This window comes from Engystomops pustulosus, chromosome 6 (assembly GCF_040894005.1).
Source record: "Engystomops pustulosus chromosome 6, aEngPut4.maternal, whole genome shotgun sequence".
Classification (NCBI taxonomy): domain Eukaryota; kingdom Metazoa; phylum Chordata; class Amphibia; order Anura; family Leptodactylidae; genus Engystomops; species Engystomops pustulosus.
In genome coordinates, this window is record NC_092416.1 from 12,833,787 (window position 1) to 12,857,965 (window position 24,179).

General features: G+C 43.3%; 2 protein-coding genes across 3 annotated transcripts in view; both read right to left on the bottom strand.

Annotated features, from left to right (window-relative positions):
- Nucleotides 1-4,698: 4,698 nt before the first annotated feature.
- Nucleotides 4,699-5,715, bottom strand: LOC140065850 (free fatty acid receptor 3-like). Its single transcript, XM_072113406.1, has one exon. The coding sequence runs from the start codon at nt 5,713-5,715 to the stop codon at nt 4,699-4,701; it is 1,017 nt and encodes a 338-aa protein (XP_071969507.1).
- Nucleotides 5,716-13,554: 7,839 nt separating this feature from the next.
- Nucleotides 13,555-24,179, bottom strand: part of CD22 (CD22 molecule) — a 31,760-nt gene continuing 21,135 nt past the window's right edge. For both annotated transcript variants that reach the window (XM_072155005.1, XM_072155004.1), the window contains 8 exons: nt 23,051-23,302; nt 19,658-19,927; nt 17,636-17,896; nt 17,438-17,534; nt 17,257-17,326; nt 17,053-17,171; nt 16,877-16,946; nt 13,555-16,133 (listed from right to left, as the gene is read on the bottom strand). In XM_072155005.1, coding sequence (XP_072011106.1) covers nt 15,996-16,133; nt 16,877-16,946; nt 17,053-17,171; nt 17,257-17,326; nt 17,438-17,534; nt 17,636-17,896; nt 19,658-19,927; nt 23,051-23,302 — 1,277 coding nt within the window. In that variant the 3' untranslated portion in view covers nt 13,555-15,995. The remainder of the gene's footprint in view (nt 16,134-16,876; nt 16,947-17,052; nt 17,172-17,256; nt 17,327-17,437; nt 17,535-17,635; nt 17,897-19,657; nt 19,928-23,050; nt 23,303-24,179) is intronic.

Below are 24,179 nucleotides of genomic sequence, written 5' to 3' on the forward strand. Positions count from 1 at the left end.
CATTACTTATCCTGTACTGACCCTGAGTTACATCCTGTATTATACCCCAGAGCTGCACTCACTATTCTGCTGCTGGTGCAGTCACTGTGTACATACATGACATTACTTATCCTGTACTGATCCTGAGTTATATCCTGTATTATACTCCAGAGCTGCACTCACTATTCTGCTGGTTAAGTCACCAGATATGACCTTGACTTGTTCAAGTTGCAGAATTTTTATTAACAAGCATCTACAGTAATCTGTCCCTGGGATCTATGATGGGATATGTTTGCACTGCGGATCAGGACAAGGCTCGCTGACCCCCGCTATGACTTTGTGTTTGTTCTCATCTGGTCATAAAGGGACTTTGCCCTCCATATACATCTTATAGTCCGGTGAATAATAGGTTTTCCATTGCCCGAGAATAACAAATTATCTGCAGACCATTAAACATCTGCTCAGCCGCGCGCCCATAGGATGAAAATAGGTGTAAATCCATAGAATAGGAAAGTCAACATCGTAATCCTCTGTGTAACACATGGGACTGGGGTAAGAGAGGGATGTGGGGGAGGGGAGGGGGTTACACACATAATACGGATTTATACAATATGGGGGTAATATATGCACATACAGCGCAAACACAAAGCCTCAACCACAAAGTTAAGAATGGGGGACTAACCATACAGTAAGGGGTGCGAACCTAAACACTTGAGTTGAGTCTCCAGGTTTCTTTTTGTCTTATTTTGTGTGTATAAAAAGCACCAAAATGTTATAGAGCAGGAGGAGCGGAGCAGATTGTACACAGTGTCCTATCTGCAGGCAGCATATTATAGAGCAGGAGGAGCTGAGCAGATTGTACATAGTGTAATATGTGCAGGCAGCATGTTATAGAGCAGGAGGAGCTGAGCAGATTGTACATAGTGTAATATGTGCAGGCAGCATGTTATAGAGCAGGAGGAGCTGAGCAGATTGTACATAGTGTAATATGTGCAGGCAGCATGTTATAGAGCAGGAGGAGCTGAGCAGATTGTACATAGTGTCCTATCTGCAGGCAGCATGTTATAGAGCAGGAGGAGCTGAGCAGATTGTACATAGTGTCCTATCTGCAGGCAGCATGTTATAGAGCAGGAGGAGCTGAGCACATTGTACATAGTGTCCTATCTGTAGGCAGAATATTATAGAGCAGGAGGAGCTGAGCAAATTGTACATATTCTCCTATCTGCAGCCATTATGTTATAGAGCAGGAGGAGCTGAGCAGATTGTACATAGTGTCCTATCTGCAGGCAGCATGTTATAGAGCAGGAGGAGCTGAGCAGATTGTACATAGAATCCTATCTGCAGGCAGCATGTTATAGAGCAGGAGGAGCTGAGTAGATTGTACATAGTGTCCTATCTGCAGGCAGCATGTTATAGAGCAGGAGGAGCAGAGCAGATTGTACATAGAATCCTATCTGCAGGCAGCATGTTATAGAGCAGGAGGAGCTGAGCAGATTGTACATAGTGTCCTATCTGCAGGAAGCATGTTATAGAGCAGGAGGAGCTGAGCAGATTGTACATAGTGTAATATCTGCAGGCAGCATGTTATAGAGCAGGAGGAGCTGAGCAGGGGAAGCACGTTACTGCCAATCAAGGCTGAGTTGGAGTAATTCTCAACACTGGACCTTTTGGCTATGCTCCTGCAACTTCCCATAATTAATAATGTAGACTATCTTTTATACAACTATTATACTTTTTCAGTGACTTGCTGGACATATTGGGGCACATTTACTTACCTGGTCCTGTCGCGATTCCGCGGTGCGTTGTCCGACGAGCATTCGGGTCTTCCGGGATTCACTAAGATTGTGCGTCCGAGTTTCTGCATGTGTCGCTGCTGCGACGAGGTGCGCCGGAGTTCACCTGCTTCTTCCCGGTGCTTGTAAGTGCTTGATCTTACGACACAATTAGATTTTTAAATTCCACTGTATTTCCGAATCCGTCGGGTTGTCCGACGGCCACGCCCTCCGATCGCCTGAGCCGATGCGCCACAATCCGATTGCGTGCGCCAATATCCTGGGCAATTCGTCGCAAATCAGAAATATCCGGGAAACCCCGACAAAAGTGCGGTGTTTGGACCCTTAGTAAAAGAACCTAATTATGTGTTTATGTGACCAAGTACTTGGAATCCCTTCAAACCTGAAAAAGTGCAAAAAAGTTTCTGCAGACGTCAAAGGTCACAGGTGTCACAGGTCAAAGGTGTCACAGGTCACAGGTGTCACGGGGTCAGACCCCCAGCTCCATGCACTTGTCTTATCCATGTATTTCTTACAATTTTCTGTATCCTCCATGTTTGCTGACTCATCGTTCCTGCTGCAGGTTTAATGTGATTAAATATCAATATTTGTGTGTAATATTCCATTGATCCCAGGAAATCTCCTCATTAATACGGCAGATATCTCCAGGACATTAATACAACAGCATCGGATTACGGAGATTTCCAGAACATGAAGCGGATATCAGGATTGTTCCATCCATTGTTTTACAGCCTGGTACCAGAAGTCCAGCACAAGACATGTCAATTCAGTCTTGTATTGAGGGTCCTTGGCCCCACCAGATAAAATTATTTTGGGGACCCAACTACCGTAAACCCCTAAGAAATAGACCCTAGTAGTCTCCATATTGCCTCATCTTCTGCTGGAGCTCTAGGGTTCAACATTGGGTATGAGCCTGCAACCACAACCTCGGAATCTCTAGTGGGACTCTCTCAATTTCATAGCTATTGGGGGTCTCTCTCCTTTGTTTGTGTTGATGGACGGTGGACCCCCATTAATATTTGAACTTGTGGACCCGAAACTCCTCAGCCCGACTTTGTGTTTAAGGGATATTTCGAGGCTTTGACATGAGACTAATATTTGTTTTTGCAAACAAATTTGGAGGGACATAGAAATTTCAGCAACAAAGTAATGGATACATTTTACACACAGAGATTTTTTTTTCACCGAGATTCTGCTGAAATTTGCTTGAAAATTGTACAAATTTTTGACAGCAAAAATCTAGGAAAAAAATTGTGCACCAATTGGCAATCAATTGTTGATGTGTTTGTTACCTGGATTTTTATATGAACCTTGGACCCGTTTGTTGGACTGGATCCTACTCGATTTGGGAATTTTATTATGACCGTGACCATAATGTAGATCGTCCACTCAGGGAATCTGCATCAAAAATGGCACTTTACAAACGGCACAAATTGTGGCGCCGATTTTCAGTGCAGATTTCTCAAGCATTTTTATGCTTGATGTTGGTAATTCAAGTAACGAAATTGCAGGTTTAGCTCACTGGAGAGAATTGACATCCTGTGAATGATAACAATCTGCAGCGCATGGCAGTTCATGCATGGACTAATGTCTGTCGGGATTTTATGCTTCTTTATTATGGAACAGATTTTCCATGGAGAAAATCGGGTCATAATCCACAGGTTTATCATAGCTCCCCATGTAGGCAACCATTCAATGTCATACTCAAAGTCTCTTTACAGAACTAGCCTAAGGCTACCGGCACATGACGTGTGCCCAGTGTCGGACTGGCCCACCGGAGTACCAGAGGATCCTCCGGTGGGCCCTGGCTCAACCAAGTCCTGAACCCCAGAGGTCCATCAAAATACATCATAATTTGGAGGCTGTTAGAGTATATTTCCTGGGGGATAATGAAGAGTGGGCCCCCAAATTGATTTTCTCTGGTGGGGCTAAGGAAACCCAGTCCGACTCTGCGTGTGCACGTACATGCAATGCAAACAATGGCTCATACGTGAGGATGCAAACCCGGGCAAGAACAGGACCCGCTTTATCCTTTGTGTCTCGGACAGTCAGCTCAGACATGGAGCCGTAGAATTCACATAGAAGAGAATGAGGACATGTGCTGGACTCTAAAAACGGCCAGCATGCGTCCGATAAACCATACTGTGTGCACGTAGCATTAGAATGCTTCCATTCACTGACAGCAAGAAGAAATCATCAAACTGTAAGGAATTGTAGAAATGCAATTGAAAAGGTAATGTAATTGAAATGAAAAATGTAATTGAAAAAAAGTAGATCCCCCCCCAATACATCGAGCAAGGCTTGGAAACTGTTACACTCAGTCTCAGTCTCCCCCCCAAAAAATGTAGAAAATAATAGAAAATGCAAACAATCTAAAATATTTCGGAGTAAACAGAGACAATAGTAAAGCATGATTTCACCTCTTTTTGTTTTCCAATTTGAATAAATTCTTCTTTCTGTACAAGTTTCCCCAATAATGTACAACTTTACAAAGGTAGTTACTGTGAAAATGTATACACTTGTTTTTTTTTGTTTACATTTATTTCGTGATTATTTTTTTCTCCATATTCGATTTATAGCCATTCATAGATTCATAACGACAAACAAAAAATATAACTCAACCAATGGGAAAGGATGTGAATAAAAAGAACAGTCTGAACTAAAAAGCCAAAAAATCCAGAGTGGTGGCCTGAAAAAACTCAAAAAAATCTGCGTTTTTTCATGGAATTGGTGAAAAGCTTACATAGTAAAGGTACCTACCACGTCTGACATCTCAGATACATCCATGGAACTTTCCATACCTTAAATATCTCCCTTTGGCCCAACACAAATTTTTGTATAAAATGTATAATTTTAGGGATACATAGAAGTGATGGAAGTCTCATCCGTGGAGAATGGTCTCACATATTTTTCTATCTGGGTTTTTTCATGAGATGTCTACTCCTTTATGTTGTACTGTTGCTGATATTGTTTTAATGGTCCTTTCTTTTGGTTGTCCTGGATGTTCCTTCATGAAGACCGAAGAGAGTTTCCTCTTGGATAAGCTGTACTTCTCCTGAAATGACTTCCAGGCTTGGTAAAAGCCCTTGTCCACAGAAGTTGACAAGAAGTAGAAGATAAGAGGATCCAGAAAGGCATTGCATGTGCTCGGTAAGAGAGCCACCCTCCGCCACGACACACTCTGCTGTTCTACAAACCCCACAACGTGAGAGATATTGTACGGAGCAAAACAGACAATGAACACGGTCAAGGTGGTCGTTGCCACCCGTGTGGCTTTCTTCTTATGCTTGACATGCATGCAACATCTCATGAGGATTTGGATACAACGTGCGTAGCAAAAGATTGTGATGGCCAAAGGCAAGAAGAATAAGACAACGGCAAGCTCCAGTCTTGCCGGCACAATCAAAGCCAACTGTTTGGTTGTAAAATTTTCATAGCAGACCACCTTGTCTTCATCGATTTCGGTAAGAAACATTTCAACATAGCCATTTTGAGAGGTCTCCAAGACAAACACGAAAGACACATGGGCAAACACAAGTGTCCAAAGGCAAATACAGATAAGGAATGAGTACCTGGGCTTCTTGTAAATTTTGTACTTGATAGGAAATGCAACGCTCAAGTATCGTCCAACACTCACAGCGGTGAGGAAGCAAACGCTTGCGTAGATGGTACTGAAATGTACAAAGTTAAACAGTGGACAGAGGATTTCGGGAAGAGTCCAGCTATGAAGAAAAGTCTCCATAATTTTTACTGGAAGGAACATGATGAACACAAGGTCAGAGACACATAAGTTGATCATGTAGATCAGATTTGGAGTCAATCTACTTCGAGCTTTCTTGAAGAAAATATAGAACACCAGTAGGTTGGATGGCAAACCCAGGAACATGGTCATCACATAAATCACCAGAGATAGGGTATCCAGATACATCTTAGAGGTATCCATCGGTGGTCAGGTACGTGTATGAAGACATCTTTGCTACTCTTGATAAATGAAGACCATGCACACACAAATTGGACGCGTGTTAAGGTGTTTCCACCATTTTAAAGAGAAGTGGTTGGTCAAAACCTGAAGATGACTTTATCCAGATCAAATCTTCATTGCCAGCAGATAACTTATCCTATGTAGCCAAAAAGTAGATGCATTAACACAAAAAGATGAGTAGACGATCTACATTCTGAATAGTGGCTCCCCCACTCGGAGAAGACAACGCTGACTCCCTTCCTAGATGGAACCTGAAGATGACTAACTTGTTCTCCAACAGATCTGGAGAATATCACAGTCAGCTTTGGAGAAGATATTGAACACCTGGATCCCAGCCAATCAATCTCTTATTTTTGTCCTTTAAATGGATGGGAAATGGTCCAGAAAGATTGCTGATCTCCACTAACATTTTGTACAGCGAGCTCCGGTAACGAGCCTGCCTCAACTGAGAGGCCATAAAGCCATAAACTCATCACTGATTCTATAACATGACTTTCAATCCCACATTGAACTACTGCCAATGAGATGATAAGCCTTCAAGAGTTTTATGCTGCCTGAAAGAGAGAAAAAAATCATTGAGGACGGAGAGAGCGTTAGCTGGTACTGAATCACAGGTGGATGGCTATGATTGGTGACACTTAGAGATCGTTGCTAGGAGAACATTGCTTATAGTCATTACATAAAAGACTCCAGATATCCAACACTAGAAACCAAACTGAGTAAACAAATAAGACCTTAAGAGAAAACATTATCGAGAGTCATATACGATCGCGGTGTCCTGATATGGCTTGTGGAACATTGGTTAGTATAGGAATTTTGGATTGCATTAAAGGGGTTTTCCCAGGAAACAAGTTGGGACGAACGTTCACAAGTTCACGAGAACAGGGGGTTCGATGTACCCCAGACTGACCCCTTGTCTTTCTGTGAGATGACTGGAGAACCCGGTTGCTCATGGTCGAAATGCCCCGTTTATCTATATGGAGCTGACGGAGATTGCCGAGCAACCCCTTTCTCGTGATCTGTGGGGGTCCCATCACTGAGACTCCCACCGACCAGCAAGTTAGGCCCTGACCTATTGGATAAAATATAGGCCTCCTTGAACCTTCCCAATCGCACCGATACCCCTTCTCCCGATTACACAGAAGAAATGGACACTTACATCTGCGTAAGGCCACAGCAGCCTGTTTATTTAACAAAACATATAAACATATAAAACAGTATAAATTAACTTTATTAACAATTACAAATAAAGTGCAATTAACAGACCGAATTGACAAGGCCTAAGAGGGGTGATTAGTAATGCTAATACTAACCGTTACATGCTTACCCCTGCCGCACCGCACCGGCTCGGGAGCTGACAAATATGTCACAGATAACCATCCCACCTGTACCCACCTGCGGGTGGGCCAGCAACAAGAACCATCATCCTTCATTTCCCCTTTTGGTTATGTGCACAGTACCACACCTTGTGCGAATTTTCCCCCTAAAATCTCTCTCAAAGGCCTTATCCCGCGGCTGTGTGACTGATTTTAAATTCTTTTTTTAAACAAAGGAAAGCGGGCATCTCCTCTTCGGATCCAAGAGGAAATCTCCCTGGTGAGCCCTGCCTTTTACTTACTATTGCCCACCCACACTGACCTCAATTCCCCTTAAAGCCCACTACCCACTAGCCCCACCTACCTTAAGGTCAAGGCGGGCGTCCGGTTATCGGCTTCGCCTGACCTCCTCCCCTTTTCTATCCTGTGTTTCGTAGGAAAATCCCTTTAAAGATATGGGGGCACATTTACTTCCCGGTCCTGTCGCGATTCCCGACGGTCCGGCGAAGATGAAGTCTGGCGTGATTCACCAACATCGATCACCCGAGATCCTGCATGTGTCGCTTCCCCCGCTCAAGTCCGCCGGAGTTCACCTTCATCTTTCCAGTGTATGTGAGTGCATTTCTTGCGACACAATTTACGATGTTAAATCCCGCACGTTGTCCGAATCCGTCGGATCATCCGACATCCCGCCCCCCAATTTTTGTCACCTGAAAGTCTCCGCCGATGCGCCACAATCTGGTCGCGTGCACCAAAAACCCCTGTTAAATGCGGTACTAATCGGAAACCGGTGGGAAACCCGACAAAAATGCGGTCCGCGGCCCCTTAGTAAATGTGCCCCAATGATGTCTTTTTTGTCCAGAACTTACCTGGAGTTCCATGAATATAATGGGGCAGATTTATCAAGCAGTCTGAAAGTCAGAATATTTCCAGTTGCCCATGGCAACCAATCACAGCTCCCCTTTAAAATATTCATGAGCACTCTAATGAAAGCTGAGCTGTGATTGGTTGCCATTGGCAACTGGAAATATTCTGACTTTCAGACTGCTTGATAAATCTGCCCCAATGTCTCTCTGTGTTCTTGCTCCTCTGCTGTTTCCACCATTGAGCACATGCAACACATTGGGGCTCATTTACTAAGGGTCCGCGGAGCGCATTTTCGTCAGGCTTCCCGACGATTTCCATTTTGTGCCGCATTTAACAGGGGATTTTGGCACGCGTTCAGATTTTGGTGCATCAGCGCCGGCTTGCTCGCTACGCAAATCGGGGGGTGGGCTGTCAACCCAACGGATTCGGACTACGCATGGGATTTAACATTTCGTATTGTGTCGCAAGACACGCACTTACAAGCACCGGGAAGAAGAAGGTGAACTCTGGTGGAACTCAGCAGGGAAGCGACGGATGCAGGAACTCAGGCGCACGAACTACGTGAATCGCAACGGACTTCATCTTTGTCGGACCGCCCGAATCAGGGATAGTGACAGGACCAGGTAAGCAAATTTGCCCCATTGGGGCTCATTTACTTAGCCGGTCCTGTCGCGATCCCATGGCGCGTTCTCCGACGTGGACTCGGGTTCTGCCAGGATTCACTAAGGTCCGTGCGCCCGATATCCAGTAGGTGTCGCTGAGGTTCGCCGGAGTTCACCTGCTTCTTCCCAGTGCATGTAAGTGCTTGATCTTGCGACACATTTAGTTTTTTAAATTTTGCGGTTTTTCCGAAACCCCGATTTCTGTCGTGTGAAAGCAGGTGCCGAAATCCGATCGTATGCGCCAAAATCCTGGCGGAATTCGGCGCAAATTCGGGAAACCCGACAAAAGTGCGGTGTGGAGCCCTTAGTATATGAGCCCCATTATATGGAATTAAGAGACAACTTGCTCTAGATAAAATTTTCTCCAGCCAAACTAATATGACCTCTGCTTAAAGGAAATCTTCCATCAGAATCCATCCTGATAAACCAGGGACACTTACTCATAAATCCAGGCAACGTGGCTGTGGTAATTGTCTTATATTTATTATCCATGGCCTCCTTCCCTCTAAAATTAATTTTTACAATTATGCCAATGAGCCATGTGGGCTTCTGAGGGTTTTACCAGAGCCCCTCCTAGCAATAGCTTCACAGGCTGTTTCTGCTTAGAGCTTCCTCCTCCCTCTGCCTGATAAAATCTCACATAGTGGGAGGAGGAAATTCTTCGGCACAGTTTAACAGCCTGTGAAGCTACAGCATAGAGGCTATAATAGTAAAAGTTGGTATTAGAAGGAAGGAGCACATGGGTAACAAATATAAGAAGATTACCACAGTCGCGCTGCCTGGATCTATGATGATTAATGTCCCCGGGTTATTATGCTTGATTTGGAAGGAAAGTGCATGAGCATTAAGGGCACCCAGTGCGCTAGTGTCCTACAAAAACTTCCTAATTTTAGTTTATATGTGATTTTTCAAGGTTGTTTCTCAACTTAATTTCTGTTTCTGCTCTTTTTTGTTGACAAAGCTGATTATTCCTTGACCAAGAATTTTGTTACTACTTGTCCTGACTGCACAATGACTCCCTGTCCTGCTCCCTAGTGGTTTGCACTATGGGTGGGTGGACGTATTCGTGTGCGCCACCTGTGTCTTTGCTGGTGGCCTTTAAACAGTTAACAAATGGAGGTGTTACTGATTGAGGAATGTGGGTCTTTGAGTTGGAATGAGACGAATTTCCCGCTGAAGCCACTGGTACTTAAACACTGAAGTCTTGGCTTTAGCTCGGGGACTCGAACCCGCAATGTTTGGTACTGACAATGCAATATTCTCGCTCATTACTTCTCTTCACCCGCTTGGGTCAGCTGTGACCTAGAGGCAGCAACATGATGACCCTTTAATAGTGAAGATTATAGGTCACATTTACTAAAAACAGTGCAAGATGCACTATGTGTGGTGTGCAGAGGGCGCCAGATTCATGAATTCTGGCACCAGTTCTTTATTATTCTGGTACTCCCTGCAATGCCCCACTACAACAACTTATTTTTTTGATGGACCTTAGGGGTAACATGGGCAGTGCAAAACACTTGTATTGGATTTTGCATGTTAAATGTGGCGCACGGTCTGACTATGCACCCGAACGCCCATTTCAGTGACATCCAATCCCACCCTGGATGCCTCAGCTGATAGCCCCCCAACTGCCTATCCTTCTAAAAGGTGGGATTCCAAGAGATCAGAATCCTCATATATGACACAATCATGGGATAGCCTGTGGATATATCACAAATAATGGGAGAAAACCCTCTGCACATATCATCTTCTTAACACTTAGATACACTATTTCTAAATACAAGGTCCAGAGTGTGTTCTACAGCTTCTTTTTCTTGGAGGAAGATGTTAACACCACAGTTGACCGTTATAAAGTAATCTGTCACAAAGTCCAGACCGTAGTTCTGTTAATAGTTCATAATGGAAACATTCAGCAAGATTGTTCTTAGGGACAATCCACAGTTTTGATGAGTTTCCTTTAAATCCTAAGCAACAGACAGTATCTCCTGGATTTGTGCCAACATCTTCCCCTCTCCGTAGAGAACAATTCGGGAGGTGCTGATCGGGTCATTATGTTCCACTCTGCTAGTGTGAACAGTAGTTTATTCTTGCTGAAAACGTTGATTGCTTGGCACCACAGCCCCCACTCTCCTGCAGCTCTGCTCTGGTTTATCAATAGTTAACCTCCTGTTACTGACAGACTCTCCATTAACTCAAGTCACTCCCCTGCTGTTCTTTTTGGTCTACTTGTCAGAGCTCTGATCCAATCATTTGTGGGGCTGGGACTCTGCAATCACATAAATCATCTGCTCGTATTTATCGTAGTTCTCTGCCTGCTATGGACTCCTGGTATCCGGGTATTGTGTTATTCCTGATCTCTGTATTCCAATGTTTGACCTTTTGCCTGTATTTGGACTATTCCAATTTTGTACTGCATTTTCCCTACTTTTTGTGACCCAACTCTGGAGAATATCCTTCTATGTTTGTGTTGGGAGGGGCTGTCTTCTAGTTGTCCCTTACACCTAGGGTGAAGTGAGGTAATTATTCAGGAACAACTGGGAAGGGGGTTAGTCTCAGTACCCATTGGGGCAGATTTACTTACCCGGCCCATTCGCGATCCAGCGGCGCGTTCTCTGCGGTGGATTTGGGACTTCCGGCGATTCACTAAGGTAGTTCCTCCGACGTCCACCAGGTGGCGCTGCTGCGTTGAAGAGCATCGGAACGCACTGAAGTTCACCAAGCCTGGGTGAAGGTAAACGTGTGTCCCGCAACACTTTTTTTTTTTTAATGCGGCGGTTTCTCCGAATCCGTCGGGTTATCGTTCGGTCACGCCCCGATTTCCGTCGCGTGCTTGCCAGCGCCGATGCGCCACAATCCAATCGCGTGTGCCAAAATCCCGGGGCAATACAGGGAAAATCAGGAAAACGTCGGGAAAACGTCGAGAAAACGTCGGCAAAACGCAAATCGGACCCTTAGTAAATGACCCCCAATGTCTTTAGTCTGCTCCCAGACCATGTGTTACAGGATTCTTCCACAAACTGCTATTGTGTAGTTGCAGAGAATGAATCATTGACACTAAACATAAGTAAGGTTGCAGAAGGATTTGAGCTCTATAGTTTGTATAATTTTGAATAGACCTCTGGATTTTATTGGGGATTTAAGACGCACAGAAAACTCACTAACAATCCTACAAATCCAATCTTTGATCTAACTTTAGACCCCATTCCGGTTACAAAACCGATAACAGGATTTGGGGGAAATTCTATCCGCTTTTCCTCTAGCCTGAATAGCAGCACCCAAACCAACCGGCCTATGTTGATGAAGAGCAATTACATTTCTCAAGTTAAGAAGTCATAAGGACCATCTCCAGTTCTTCAACCATCTGTCTAAAGCTGGGTTTTGGGTCAGGTCCATAAATGCAAACTGGTGGCCAACATCTGATTCTTCTGAAGTTCAATTTTTTTCGGCAACTCCCTCCATTATCTTGTAATTCATTTATTTTGGATCTCTACTGTCAGATGGGTGGACAAAGACTCCCAGCTCCAGACAGGACTACCCATTTCTTAATTACTCAGAAACTATGCTAATTAGCCTCTCTACTGTCAGATGGGTGGTCATAGGCTATGGCTCCACCCACATGACAGAAGTGTTCCCTAAAATAATAATATTGATGGACTGAAGAACATTAGGAACTAAAGGAAAAATTCCCACCACACCAGAATCATTGGAGCAGTTCCTATCTTAGCGTGCAACAAGTTGGTGGTAAAAGTCCTTCTCTATGGTCTCCGAGGGTCTGATCTTATCTACGAATCAATGAATTGGTTTCTATTTGGAATTAGTACAAGTGTTTCATCTTCTAACATGGATTCATTATATGTATATCCCTCGAAAGGTTGTTTAATGGTAGAGATGCCCTTTAAGATATCTTCAAGTCATGGGTAGTCCTCCTATAGAAGTAGGTCACATCGGTAAGTCTGTGCATGAGCACATCTGCTGCAGGAGATATATTATTCCCCAGCATTAGCGGCAGTAATTATCATTATCTACCTTGATGGATCCTGGGTAAACACGTGTCACACACAAGCACGTGCGCCGCGGCCCGTCCTCCTACTGACACTTATCTCCCGGCTCCGGGTCACAATCAGTTATTGTTGGAGACGGTAAATGAGAAAACTGGTCGTAGTCATAAAGCAATAACCGGCAGGAAGCTTTTTGCATTTGATCAAAAATATTTCCTTGACATCTTCCTGACCTTTGGCAGCCGCGGCCAGTTCTGTGTTGTCTTGGGGTTGTCCATATGGTCCATTGTTAAAGGTGGGACAAGATGTTTTGTGGGTCCCTTTACCACAAGTTTCCTAATCCCAGTGTTGGGACCACTGTCCTGGGTCTTCTAGACCACAAGTGTTGACATCTCAGTCATTTTTAATATGTCGGATTATCTGATCACCGGCCTCGGTGGTTGAATGCTGTTCCTTCACATCGGGTCCGATGGGAATTCTAAGTTTTGGGTAAAGCAGAAGGATTGGAACCAAGAAGCTTCCAGAAAGTTTTGAGAAGTGTTTTTGCTTTTCTTCTTTGAACCCCCCCCCCCACTGGGTTTATCATATGGAAAACCCCTTTAAGGGATTGTCTAGAGAGAAGAGTGAATGAGAATTCCTTCAGGGAAAAGCCTTCCACCTACAGGACCAACGTTTCGTGGTCCTCACCCGTCTTTGAATATCTTTCCTTGATGATAAAATACAAATTTTTTTCCTCCTAACATAAGCATCAGGTGTATCTAAGCCTTCATGTGGGATACTTCCCAGTTCCAAGCAGCATTTCACATTATACATCTTATTTTATTATAAGAGAGAACATTTTAGGTCTATATTTTAGTTGGTTTGGAGACCAACTCCCCTCAACAATCCCGTGATATCCCTCAAATGAATCGCAACACTCATGACTATTCAGAGACTATAGACAGATCTGGTCATAAAATATGATTTATTGTATAGAAATATACAAAGCATCAAGATAACAAGCTGTAAGGTGCACAAATATAAAACTCTACAACAAAGTATAAGAGGATGGGAAATATAATACAAATGTATCTTCTAACAATCCAGCCATGACCTCAAACCAACAGGTAGACATGGGGTCGTGGTGACCTTCTATGACAAGTCTTTACAAGTCTGATCTGAATTATGAGACAATTTCAGACTCAAATTTCACATAAGCATCAACTGAGACCCCACCATTGTGGAAAAAGGAGTCCTGGTCCCCATTCTTAGCACAAACATTCGAGGCGAGATGAAGCTAATTTTTCACATTTTCCAGAATGCTCCTACCCTGATATCCAGCGTCAGACTTTCCAAAATAAAATATTTTTGGCGGCTGTTGCCCCATATCTTTCCTGACCAAACCAAGTCCCCTATCCCCAAGCATGTCCACTTGAACCTTCAACCTATCTGAAGGTCTTCTTCCCTCACCTCTCATATAGGGGGGGATTCATCATGTTGCCTCATGGTGCACCAGAGCTTGATGTCAACCCCGACTTGCAGGTTGTCTTGGATATACGAAGAGGTTGGGTGATTCTACGTCAGGCAGGTCATAGGCTATAGCTTGTGCATCGCCCCAGGCCGGTCCACACTGTGGACTAATACAACCCAACCAAGCTTCCATACCCACATGCCATGGAGGTGGCATAAGGGCGAAACAGACACAATTCAGAGGCTTGATGAATCCCCCCATAATCTTCTTTTCAATCAGCAGTAACTTGTAGCTCCTCAGACCCAGAGATCCCAGACCCATCTATTGTCTAGATTTTTGTCTCCTTGGTGTTCCTCCTCTATCTATAGCCATTGAGGTTACACCCTGCGTTTGACCGTTATTCTCACAATAACCCGAGACAGGGCGATCTCATGCACAATGGGGCAGATTTACTTACCCGGTCCTATCGCGATCCAGCGGTGCGTTCTCATTCAAGGATTCGGGTCTTCCGGCGATTCACTAAGGTAGTGCGCCCGATGTCCACCAGGTGTCGCTGCTGTGCTGAAGTCCGTCGGAGTTTGCCGGAGTTCACTATCCTATCCTGGGTGCAGGTAAGCGCGTTTTTCCGAATCCGTCGGGTTTTCCGACGGCCCCCGATTTCTGTCGCATGCATGCCGGCGCCGATGTGCCACAATCCGATCGCGTGCGACAAAAGCCAGGGGGGAATTCGGCGCAAACCGGTAATTTTCGGGAAACCCGACGAAAAAGAGCGATTCGGGCCCTTAGTAAATGACCCCCAATATGTACCGATACAAATAAAATTTATCTACCGTGTACAGTATGACCAGGGGAATCCCAGAAACAAAGAGATTCAAGGTCCTCACCTTGAACGGTCTAAACTCAGATGAGAAAAACACGAAATCCTATTTATAGGAGTAATGAAGATGACGGGTTACGAGGAGGGGAATTTGGCCTCAAGGTGATATTCTAACCTAATCACATAGTGACATATACGAAAAAAGATTGACTACCAGAGGTTATAGATACCAAAATACAAGCGGGAGCCCTGATAGAAGTCACTGGTTGTTAAAGGGGTATTCTGGGAATATGAACGTCTGATACAAAAAACCCATAATGCTTTAAGTAAATGAATATAACAAAAGTCACTACCATTGGTCACCAAATGGAGCCTAAATAGTTTGATTTTAAGATTCACTAAATTTTATAGTCTCTTTAAACTAGTAAAAGTTATCACCAAGATGGACGACATTGGAAACTACAAATCCCATGATCCTTTAGTTCTCCATAACTCCTCCTCTTCCCTCTTGTGCTCTGCTCCCAGTGATGATGTAACAGACTCTTCTGTCACCATGGTAATGATGTGTGTAACTGCCATCACTGCACATCTACCTCCACAACACCGGCCATACTGGATGCACTGCAACCCATCGACTACAGCCAAACGGAGCGGTGATCACATGATGACATGTGACCTGTGTCCTGTGTATCCTCCACAGCAAAGCATTTTAATTCTTCATTACAGCATGTGTTATATAACAAACAAATTACATATTAGCTTATTAGACCCATTTGTATATGCTGATTACTGGAATACCCCTTTAAGTTTTATTGTTTTTGATAAAATTACATTTTAAAAACAAAAATCCCTGAGGGTCATTCAAAAACACCTTTAAAATTCAATTTAAGAACATTAAATTCCCTTATGACTTGCAGTACCACATATAGCCATTAACACTTCCCATAGACATCAGTACAACAGCGCCCCCATCTCTCATCTAGTGCAAGTCTGATTTTCTGTTTTCATCTATTTTAATTGATAAAATAATTGACAATTTCAGCAGAGCCCATCTGCCAGCGAGTAACAGCCCCTTAAATATGGGATTTAGGACTGAAATAAAGAAAACTGAGCCTTTTCTTGCTAATCTCATCAATGTTTCAACATCGCATATTCCACCTCCGGCTGCGGCTCTCGTACTGAACCCTTACTTAGGTTGGTGATGACGGAGTAATGGATCTCATCTAGGGATTCGTCTTGGGTTACATCTGAAGATTGAATGTTTTCATACTAGAAATGTAATAATATATATTCTATAAAACATCATTGTCTCAACATACTGGATACAATGTACATGGGATGTTTTATAACGAAAATCCAAAATTGTATATCGTGTAATCACAAATCTGCACAGATTTTACATAACAGGATAGGACACTATGTACAATCTGCTCAGCTCCTCCTGCTCTATAACATGCTGCCTGCAGATGGGACACTATGTACAATCTGCTCAGCTCCTCCTGCTCTATAACATGCTGCCTGCAGATAGGACACTATGTACAATCTGCTCAGCTCCTCCTGCTCTATAACATGCTGCCTGCAGATAGGACACTATGTACAATCTGCTCAGCTCCTCCTGCTCTATAACATGCTGCCTGCAGATAGGACACTATGTACAATCTGCTCAGCTCCTCCTGCTCTATAACATGCTGCCTGCAGATAGGATACTATGTACAATCTGCTCTGCTCCTCCTGCTCTATAACATGCTGCCTGCAGATAGGATTCTATGTACAATCTGCTCTTCTCCTTCTGCTCTATAACATGCTGCCTGCAGATAGGACACTATGTACAATCTGCTCAGCCCCTCCTGCTCTATAACATGCTGCTTGCAGATAGGACACTATGAACAATCTGCTCAGCTCCACCTGCTCTATAACATGCTGCCTGCAGATAGGACGTAGGACGTAGATAGGAGATATACATGAATGTAGGAATGACTACATGCTTGGTCTCCCATGAGGGGACATCTCACCTCTGCCGCGCTCCTGGGCTTCCTCACCACACTGTAAATGTCACTTGGATCCGATGAATTGGTCTTGATCCTAAGCAAAAATCTGACAATTACTGACATGTGTGCGATATTTACTGGTGATCAGAAAGATCCCATCAGCTACAGTCATATAGATCCAGGGTAATGCGGTGTCTGACCTGGACTGGTCCTGTCCTCCATTACTGGAAGCCGGGAACTGAAGACTGGCGTAATTTATGTGCTGGTTCAGGCTGTCCTCCGAGGAGCTCTGCTGGGGGTCCGATGCCTCATTGTGTGCCTGGGGGGTACAAGAGAGATGGTATGATAGATAGATAAGATATATAGATATAGATAGTAGATATTACCGATTGATAGATCTTTACCTTTTTTAAAACAAAAAAAGATGCGTCGCTTTGGTCATTATTGGTCTTTCGACAATTCTTTAACCTAAAACTAATAAATGATATAATATTTTATTTATACAGAATGAACTCGCCCGCTGTTACATTTGTATTTCTAATGAACTGAGTAAATCTATGATCCAGAACTCAAACAGTTACTCACCAGACCCTGAAATGGAGAATTATCACCACAGCTATGATAAGGACGATGAGGGGCCCGATCCCCGCCGCGGTGTACATGACTTTGGTGAGGGCGCTATCTGCAATAGAGGAGGACATGGTCCAATGTCTTCTAGAAATTCCATGAAAATGCATTGAGTAAGATCCCGGCTCGTTGCTGGTCTAGAAGGAGGGAACTTACGTGACACGTGGAGGTGGAGCACCGGGGAGGTGTTGGATCCGATGTCATTCCTTACGTAGCAGTAATACTCTCCCGCTTGGCTCACCTGTATGTTCCTTATCACGTGATCCTTGTTGGAGTTCTGCAGAGGCTCATCCTTGTAGTACCAGGTGTAATGGAGGTAGCCGGCGTTACCTTTAGCCGTGCAGTTCAGTTGGACATTTGTGTTTTGTGTTACAGAAGGTCCGGGTGACACTTGTACCGTCACGTTCTTTGGAGCATCTGCAAAAGCGCAAGATTGGGTGTCAAGAACCCTTCATACCATTGTATTAGTTACAATACTCGGATGGGCTCGGATCGGTCTAAAGTTCAATTGGAGAATCAACCAAGTACGGTGGCCCCACCTACGGTCTAAGTCATGTACAGCAGAGGCTTAGATAGTCAGTAAGTTATTGAGAGGACCCCACAACAATTGCAGTGCGGTGTGGCAAAATTTAGGAAGCTATTACTGAAAGAAAAGTTGGCATATGATGCCCGGTGTGCCAGTTTCTTGGAACAAAATGCATGAAAAAGTTGCAATTCCTGGTGGACAGCCTGGAAATTGCAACTATGTGCCCCCCCTTCACTGCACCAATAAACTGGTAGAGGGTATAGCTGGAATCTATGCCAGATCAGGCCTGGTGCACCTGAAGAGGTTGGAATGCACGTGACCATTATGGGGGTCCTGATCTTCTCACACAATTTGTATCCAAATCACAGCCCCCATAGAGGTCTCTCTCAAGTCACTGCAACCGAGCCACACGATCGCCACAAAAAATATGGGACATGTGCTATATTTTTCCATTTTATGGCAGAGGCCTTTCACCTCGCTATGGAGTGGGGAGGGTGATGAGTCTTCCTCTCCCCTCCATACTCCACCCGGTTGTGTGCTCGGACAGGTTACGTCCCAGGCTAGAACAGATTTGTTTGAAAGGGGTCTTATATATATATATACCTTGGTGTTAATATATCAACCCCTTTTAGTTTATTAATTTAGAACTTATTCTCTGTGTGGGGCACCAGAAATTAGAATGGGGGGGGGGGGGGCACACACTGCCACCAGGAATATGCTTTTAACCTGGGATGTAGTCTGAATGGATATAGTTACCCTGTAGGAGGTTTTCCCTAGCGACGCTCATTCAGAGTATTGCTAAGCCAAAACTTCTCTAAAACAAAGTATGTCACAAAAAAAAACATTCCTTCCAGTAAACACTGGATTAGTTGAGTTCCTGCCTCTTATTTAGCACTTTACTTTAGGTGCAGTTTTGGCGCAATGTTAGATTCGGGCTCTTACATGTGATCCTGCTACAAGCTCCTCTCTGCTTCTCTCCCGCACCCCAGCATGAGAATGACCCTCACAGCAGCACCCAGGTGTGTGACACCCAGCACCCAGTGACCTCCTCAGCAGCACCCAGGTGTGTGACACCCAGCACCCAGTGACCTCCTCAGCCGGGGCTTCTCCTGGAGGGGATCCCCCAGTGCTGGTCTCCTGCTGCACCCCTGTAATTCTGCACAGTATGCCCCTCAGACACCAGTGAGGTCATCCTGCTACACGGGGGACACTTCTCTGTACTATCTACAAAATCCTTCAAACTTCTCTTCTCTCCTAATCTGAGCTGAGGCTTCTGCAGAATGTTTTGTAAATAGAAGGTCATGAACTGTAAACAGAGGCTGCAGGCAGTGTCTGTAGTGTCTGTAGTGTCTGTAGTATCTGCTGAGCTCTGCTGCTGGGGATGAGCTGCTCTGCACAGGGGCTCATTGCTTACTTCTCAGTTTACGGCACCTTCGGGTTGGAGTGTTTTTGCGCCCGTTTTTGAAATGAAAAGTCACAAATGATGAATATTATTACATCCGGATTGGTAAGATAGATGAGGGAAAGCTGGTTATTTTTGCTGCGCAGCTAGTTTGATGTTTAGTCGCAAAACTGGTGCAAAAACAGTGCGACAGTAAGAGAAGGCGCAAAAACAACATAAACAAGTGATACATCTGACCCTATATACTCACATTGGACAACCAGGTACTGCCGGAGACTTTCTTCACTACTTCCTATGGTATTTCTTGCCTTACATGAATAATATCCAGCGTCCGTCCAACTCAATTTTGAGAAATACAAAGAATCCCTTTCTGTTGTTTTGTAAGGTTTCCCGTCTTTGAACCAATCGTAGCTGCTTATTTTGGGATTGCCTTCTATTGATGTGCATTTGACAGTCGCTTCTTCATCTTCTTTATTTTTATTATCATTTGATATTGTAGGTTTTGAAACTTTCGGCAGGACTGAGAGGAAAGAAGAATTGGAATTGTCAAATGGGATTTTTTTTTTTTTTTTAGAAAACTTCAATCGCCAATAAATTGATTATGTTATTAGTTTTTAAGTTTTCATTTTGTAAAAAGTAAAAGTGAAGTTGCTACAATAGACACAGTGGGGCAGATTTACTTACCCGGTCCATTCGCGATCCAGCGGCGCGTTCTCTGCGGTGGATTTGGGTCCGGCCGGTATTCACTAAGGTAATTCCTCCGCCGTCCACCAGGTGGCGCTGCTGCGCTGAAGTTCCCCCGGAGGCGCGCTGGAATGCCCTGAAATTCACCGGCCTATACCTGGTGAAGGTGAGTGTAATTTTCGCGACACATTTTTTTTCTTAAATTCGGCGGTTTTTCCGAATCCGTCGGGTTTTCGTTCGGCCACGACCCCGATTTCCGTTGCATGTGTGCCAGCGCCGATGCGCCACAATCCGATCGCGTGCGCCAAAAACCCGGGGCAATTCAGGTACAATCGGCGCAAATCGGAAATATTCGGGTAACACGTCGCTAAAACGTGAATCGGGCCCTTAGTAAATGACCCCCAATGTAATAATAATAATTCCTTTATTTATATAGCGCACACAGATTATGCAGTGCTACATAGAGTTTTGCCAAATTGCTCACAATCTAACCAACCTACCAGTATGTTTTGGAGTGTGGGAGGAAACCAGAGGACCTGGAGGAAACCCACGCAAACACGGAAAGAACATACAAACTTTTTGCAGATGTTGACCCTGGGACTTGAACCAGGTCCCCAGCGCTGCAAGGCTGTAATGGTAACCACTGAGCCGCCGTCCTGCCCTATTGACTTTTAATTAAGTAGTGCAATGGGAAATTAAAGGGATTTTCCATCAGGGGTAAAAAAATATGCTTTTCTTAGAAATTAAAAAATTATATTTGCATCATTGTTCCTATTTACGGGTCTCTATTCTAAGTTGTGCCTTCCCTTGGTTATTTCTCTTAAACATAAATGAGTATTTTGCAACTTTTGCTGATACTAAGAGAAGTTAAAACCCTAATTCAAAACACCCACTTAAAGGGAACCTGTTAGGTTTTTTTTGGCCAACTTTACTACCAGCTGGAGTTTGGGGTCCAAGACATATTTAAGCATATCACATATATCTATAGCAAGTTGAGGTGGGCGTGGCCTCCATAGGCTTAAATCATTTGAAGTCCTTCAGCCTCTTAACATTAGCAAACTGTACCCCATGCATATATATCAGAATAATATTTTTTTTTTTTATTTTCCTTGATGCCTTCGGAGGGAAGAAAAAATTTTCTTCTTTGTGATATCATTGTGTGCGTTCCAAGGGCGTGATTCTACTCTAAGACAATGGATGAGGTAAGGACATGTACAAACAAGATAAAGTAAGAGCGATGCAGCTCACCGGAATAGGGATCTGGAGCAGGGAAATGCCAGAGGTTCAGAGTGACAGCAGCTCAATCAGTAACAGATTTCCAGCACTAGGTGGAGGCGTAACTGGTAAATGTTCATATTTTATTTAATTTCTTTAAAAAGTGAATACAGCACCGGTAAGTACAAATGAGGACAACTAAGGACGCAAATTCATCAAGGTTAGTGATGAACAGACCCTAAATGCACAACAAGAACTGTAACATCAGTCAGAAGTCCAAGTTCAGTGGTCCCCCCCCCCCACGGTAACATCCATGATTCATATCTGTCTCGTATGGGAAAAAGTCGAAATATAACCACGCCTGGAATACAACTTCTACTTATTCCATTGCTGTATGACACTTTTTAAAGGGATGGCAGAAAATTTGAACTTCAAATTTACTCACTTTGCCTGGAAATCCATTCTATTATCATGAGTTATGAGCATATCCTCAGGGGTGCAGTTTGAGCCTAGTCCATCAGACAAGGCCTGACTGCTGAGACTAGACTAAAACTAGACCCCCCCCACCTCTCCCTACCAACTACATAACTATATCTACCCTAGACAATAGGTGACAACTGGTCGGGTTCCCTTCCTGTATCAAAATGAAAACCTGGAGACAAAAACAGGACAAAACAAAAACAGAAGAATAGTCATAAAAATATAGGTCAAAGCCCAGAGGACAATGCAGTACACAAATCAAGAGCAAACAGATTGGGGCAGATTTACTTACCCGGTCCATTCGCGATCCAGCGGCGCATTCTCTGCGGTAGATTCGGGTCCAGCCGGGATTTATTAAGGTAGTTCCTCCGACGTCCACCAGGTGTCGCTGAATGCACTGAACTTCACCGTCCTCCGCTGGGTGAAGGTAAGCGCGTGTCAAGCGACACTTTTTTTTCAAAAAATGAGGCGGTTTTTCCGAATCAGTTGTTTTTTTTATGGCCACGCCCCCGCAATTTCCGTTGCATGCATGCCGGCGCCGATGAGACACAATCCGATCGCATGCCCCAAAATCCCGGGGCAATTCAGGGAAAAACGGCGCAAATCGGAAATATTCGGATAACACATAGGGAAAACGCAAATCGGGCCCTTAGTAAATGACCCCCAATGTCAGAAAACAAGTAAAAAAAACTAAGTTAAAAAAAATCTAGAAAAAAATCTAGCAAGGTCGAAACACGACTTATAGAAAGCACTGGAAAGAAGTTTAACAATCCTCTTATGAGATATCAGGGTACCAGACAAGAGAGTGATTGGAAATCACTCTGACATCCAGACAAGCCAGACTATCAGGGGGGGGATGTGAGTGGAGAAGCCTTTTATCCATTACAGCTAGCTTAACTGTCTGCAGCCCAAAACAAAGTCAGCAGGAGACAGACAGGTGTGGTGGAAATCAATTAAGAGTGAAATAAGGCAGCGTTCAGACTAGTGCAAGAGGGAATGCAAACTAAGTACAAAATCACAGTCAGCAGCATATCTTCTGCCATAATTTACTTGCAGAGGATGGCAATGGGCAGAGCTGTTACAAGCTGTAACATAATATATTAAAAACTAAAATGAATGAATTTTATAACAATGTAATGAAAATAACAAAAAAATATACTAATAACTATGATAACAATGAGTTACACAAATATATATATATTAAAAGTATAATGTTATCTGAAGTCATAATGATACAAATTAATAAAATTAATGTTCGTCTTACAAAGAACTTCCACTACAACTTCATTTGAAGACGATTTCCCAATTTCATTTTCGGCTTCACATCGGTATTTTCCAGCATCTTTCTCAGTTATGGCTTTTTTTTCAACAAAAAGTTTTTTATCATCTTTGAACCATGCTATATTCCTTACTTCTGGATTGCTACTGTTGACTATACATTCAAAAGTGACATTTGTCCCTTCCCGGAATTGTTTGCCTTTTGGTGTTATAATCATTTTCACATTCTTTGGTGCGTCTGCAGTAAAAAAAAAACAAAAAAACATTTAGTTCAATTAGGTTTTGCCAAACATGTTTTTTTCATTGTTAAAAAATGAACCATTGATACAATTTGAACATATTTTATTATATTTTATTAATTTACATTGACAATTTTTAACAGATTGTAATTTTTCTGAATCTATAGAACATTAACCACTTCTACAAATTCTAAGTTTTTCTGAACTAATATCAACATCGACAATTTTCTATAAATTTTAACCTTCCCTAAACTTACATTTCATGGATAATTTTCCGAAAAAGTTTCTAAAGTTTTCTAAACTTATATTTCATCAAAAACTCTCTATAAATTCCGAAGTTTTCTAAACTTACACAACTATTATACGACTATTTCCTATAAAGTCTAAAATTTTGTAAATCTTATATTACAGTGACAATTTTCCATAAATTGTAAGGTTTTCTAAATTTATGTTTCGTTGACTTCTTGTGGGTCTTTCCTTAGCGAGCACTAACTCCTATGTGATGGAAACTACATGGCCCGGTAAGTGGACTGCAAAAGAACCCAAAAATGAAGCACGTGTGGCATAACAATTTTTGATAAATGTTGATGTGTCATCATGTCCCATTAGGCAGTTTTCCTTAAAAACCCAGGGGGACATTAATCCTTGGGGGTCTCAGGTTCGCCTATTTTGGCGCCTGGTTTGTTTGGTTTTTTTTGGCTCCTGATCTATGATGAATCTGGTTCTGCCTTAGTAAATGCGTTTTGGAATTGTCTCATGTCCCATTCATTTGTGCCTAAATTTGCGCCAAATTTGTCAAAATTTTTACCCTACAAATTAAATCTTATTTGTGACCAATAATGGAACAAGATTGGGAAAAGGTGACAGAAGGTTCAG

Bases quoted from the DNA above. Each gene is read 5' to 3' on its own strand.
- LOC140065850 (XM_072113406.1), bottom strand. From the start codon at position 5,715: ATGGATACCTCTAAGATGTATCTGGATACCCTATCTCTGGTGATTTAT.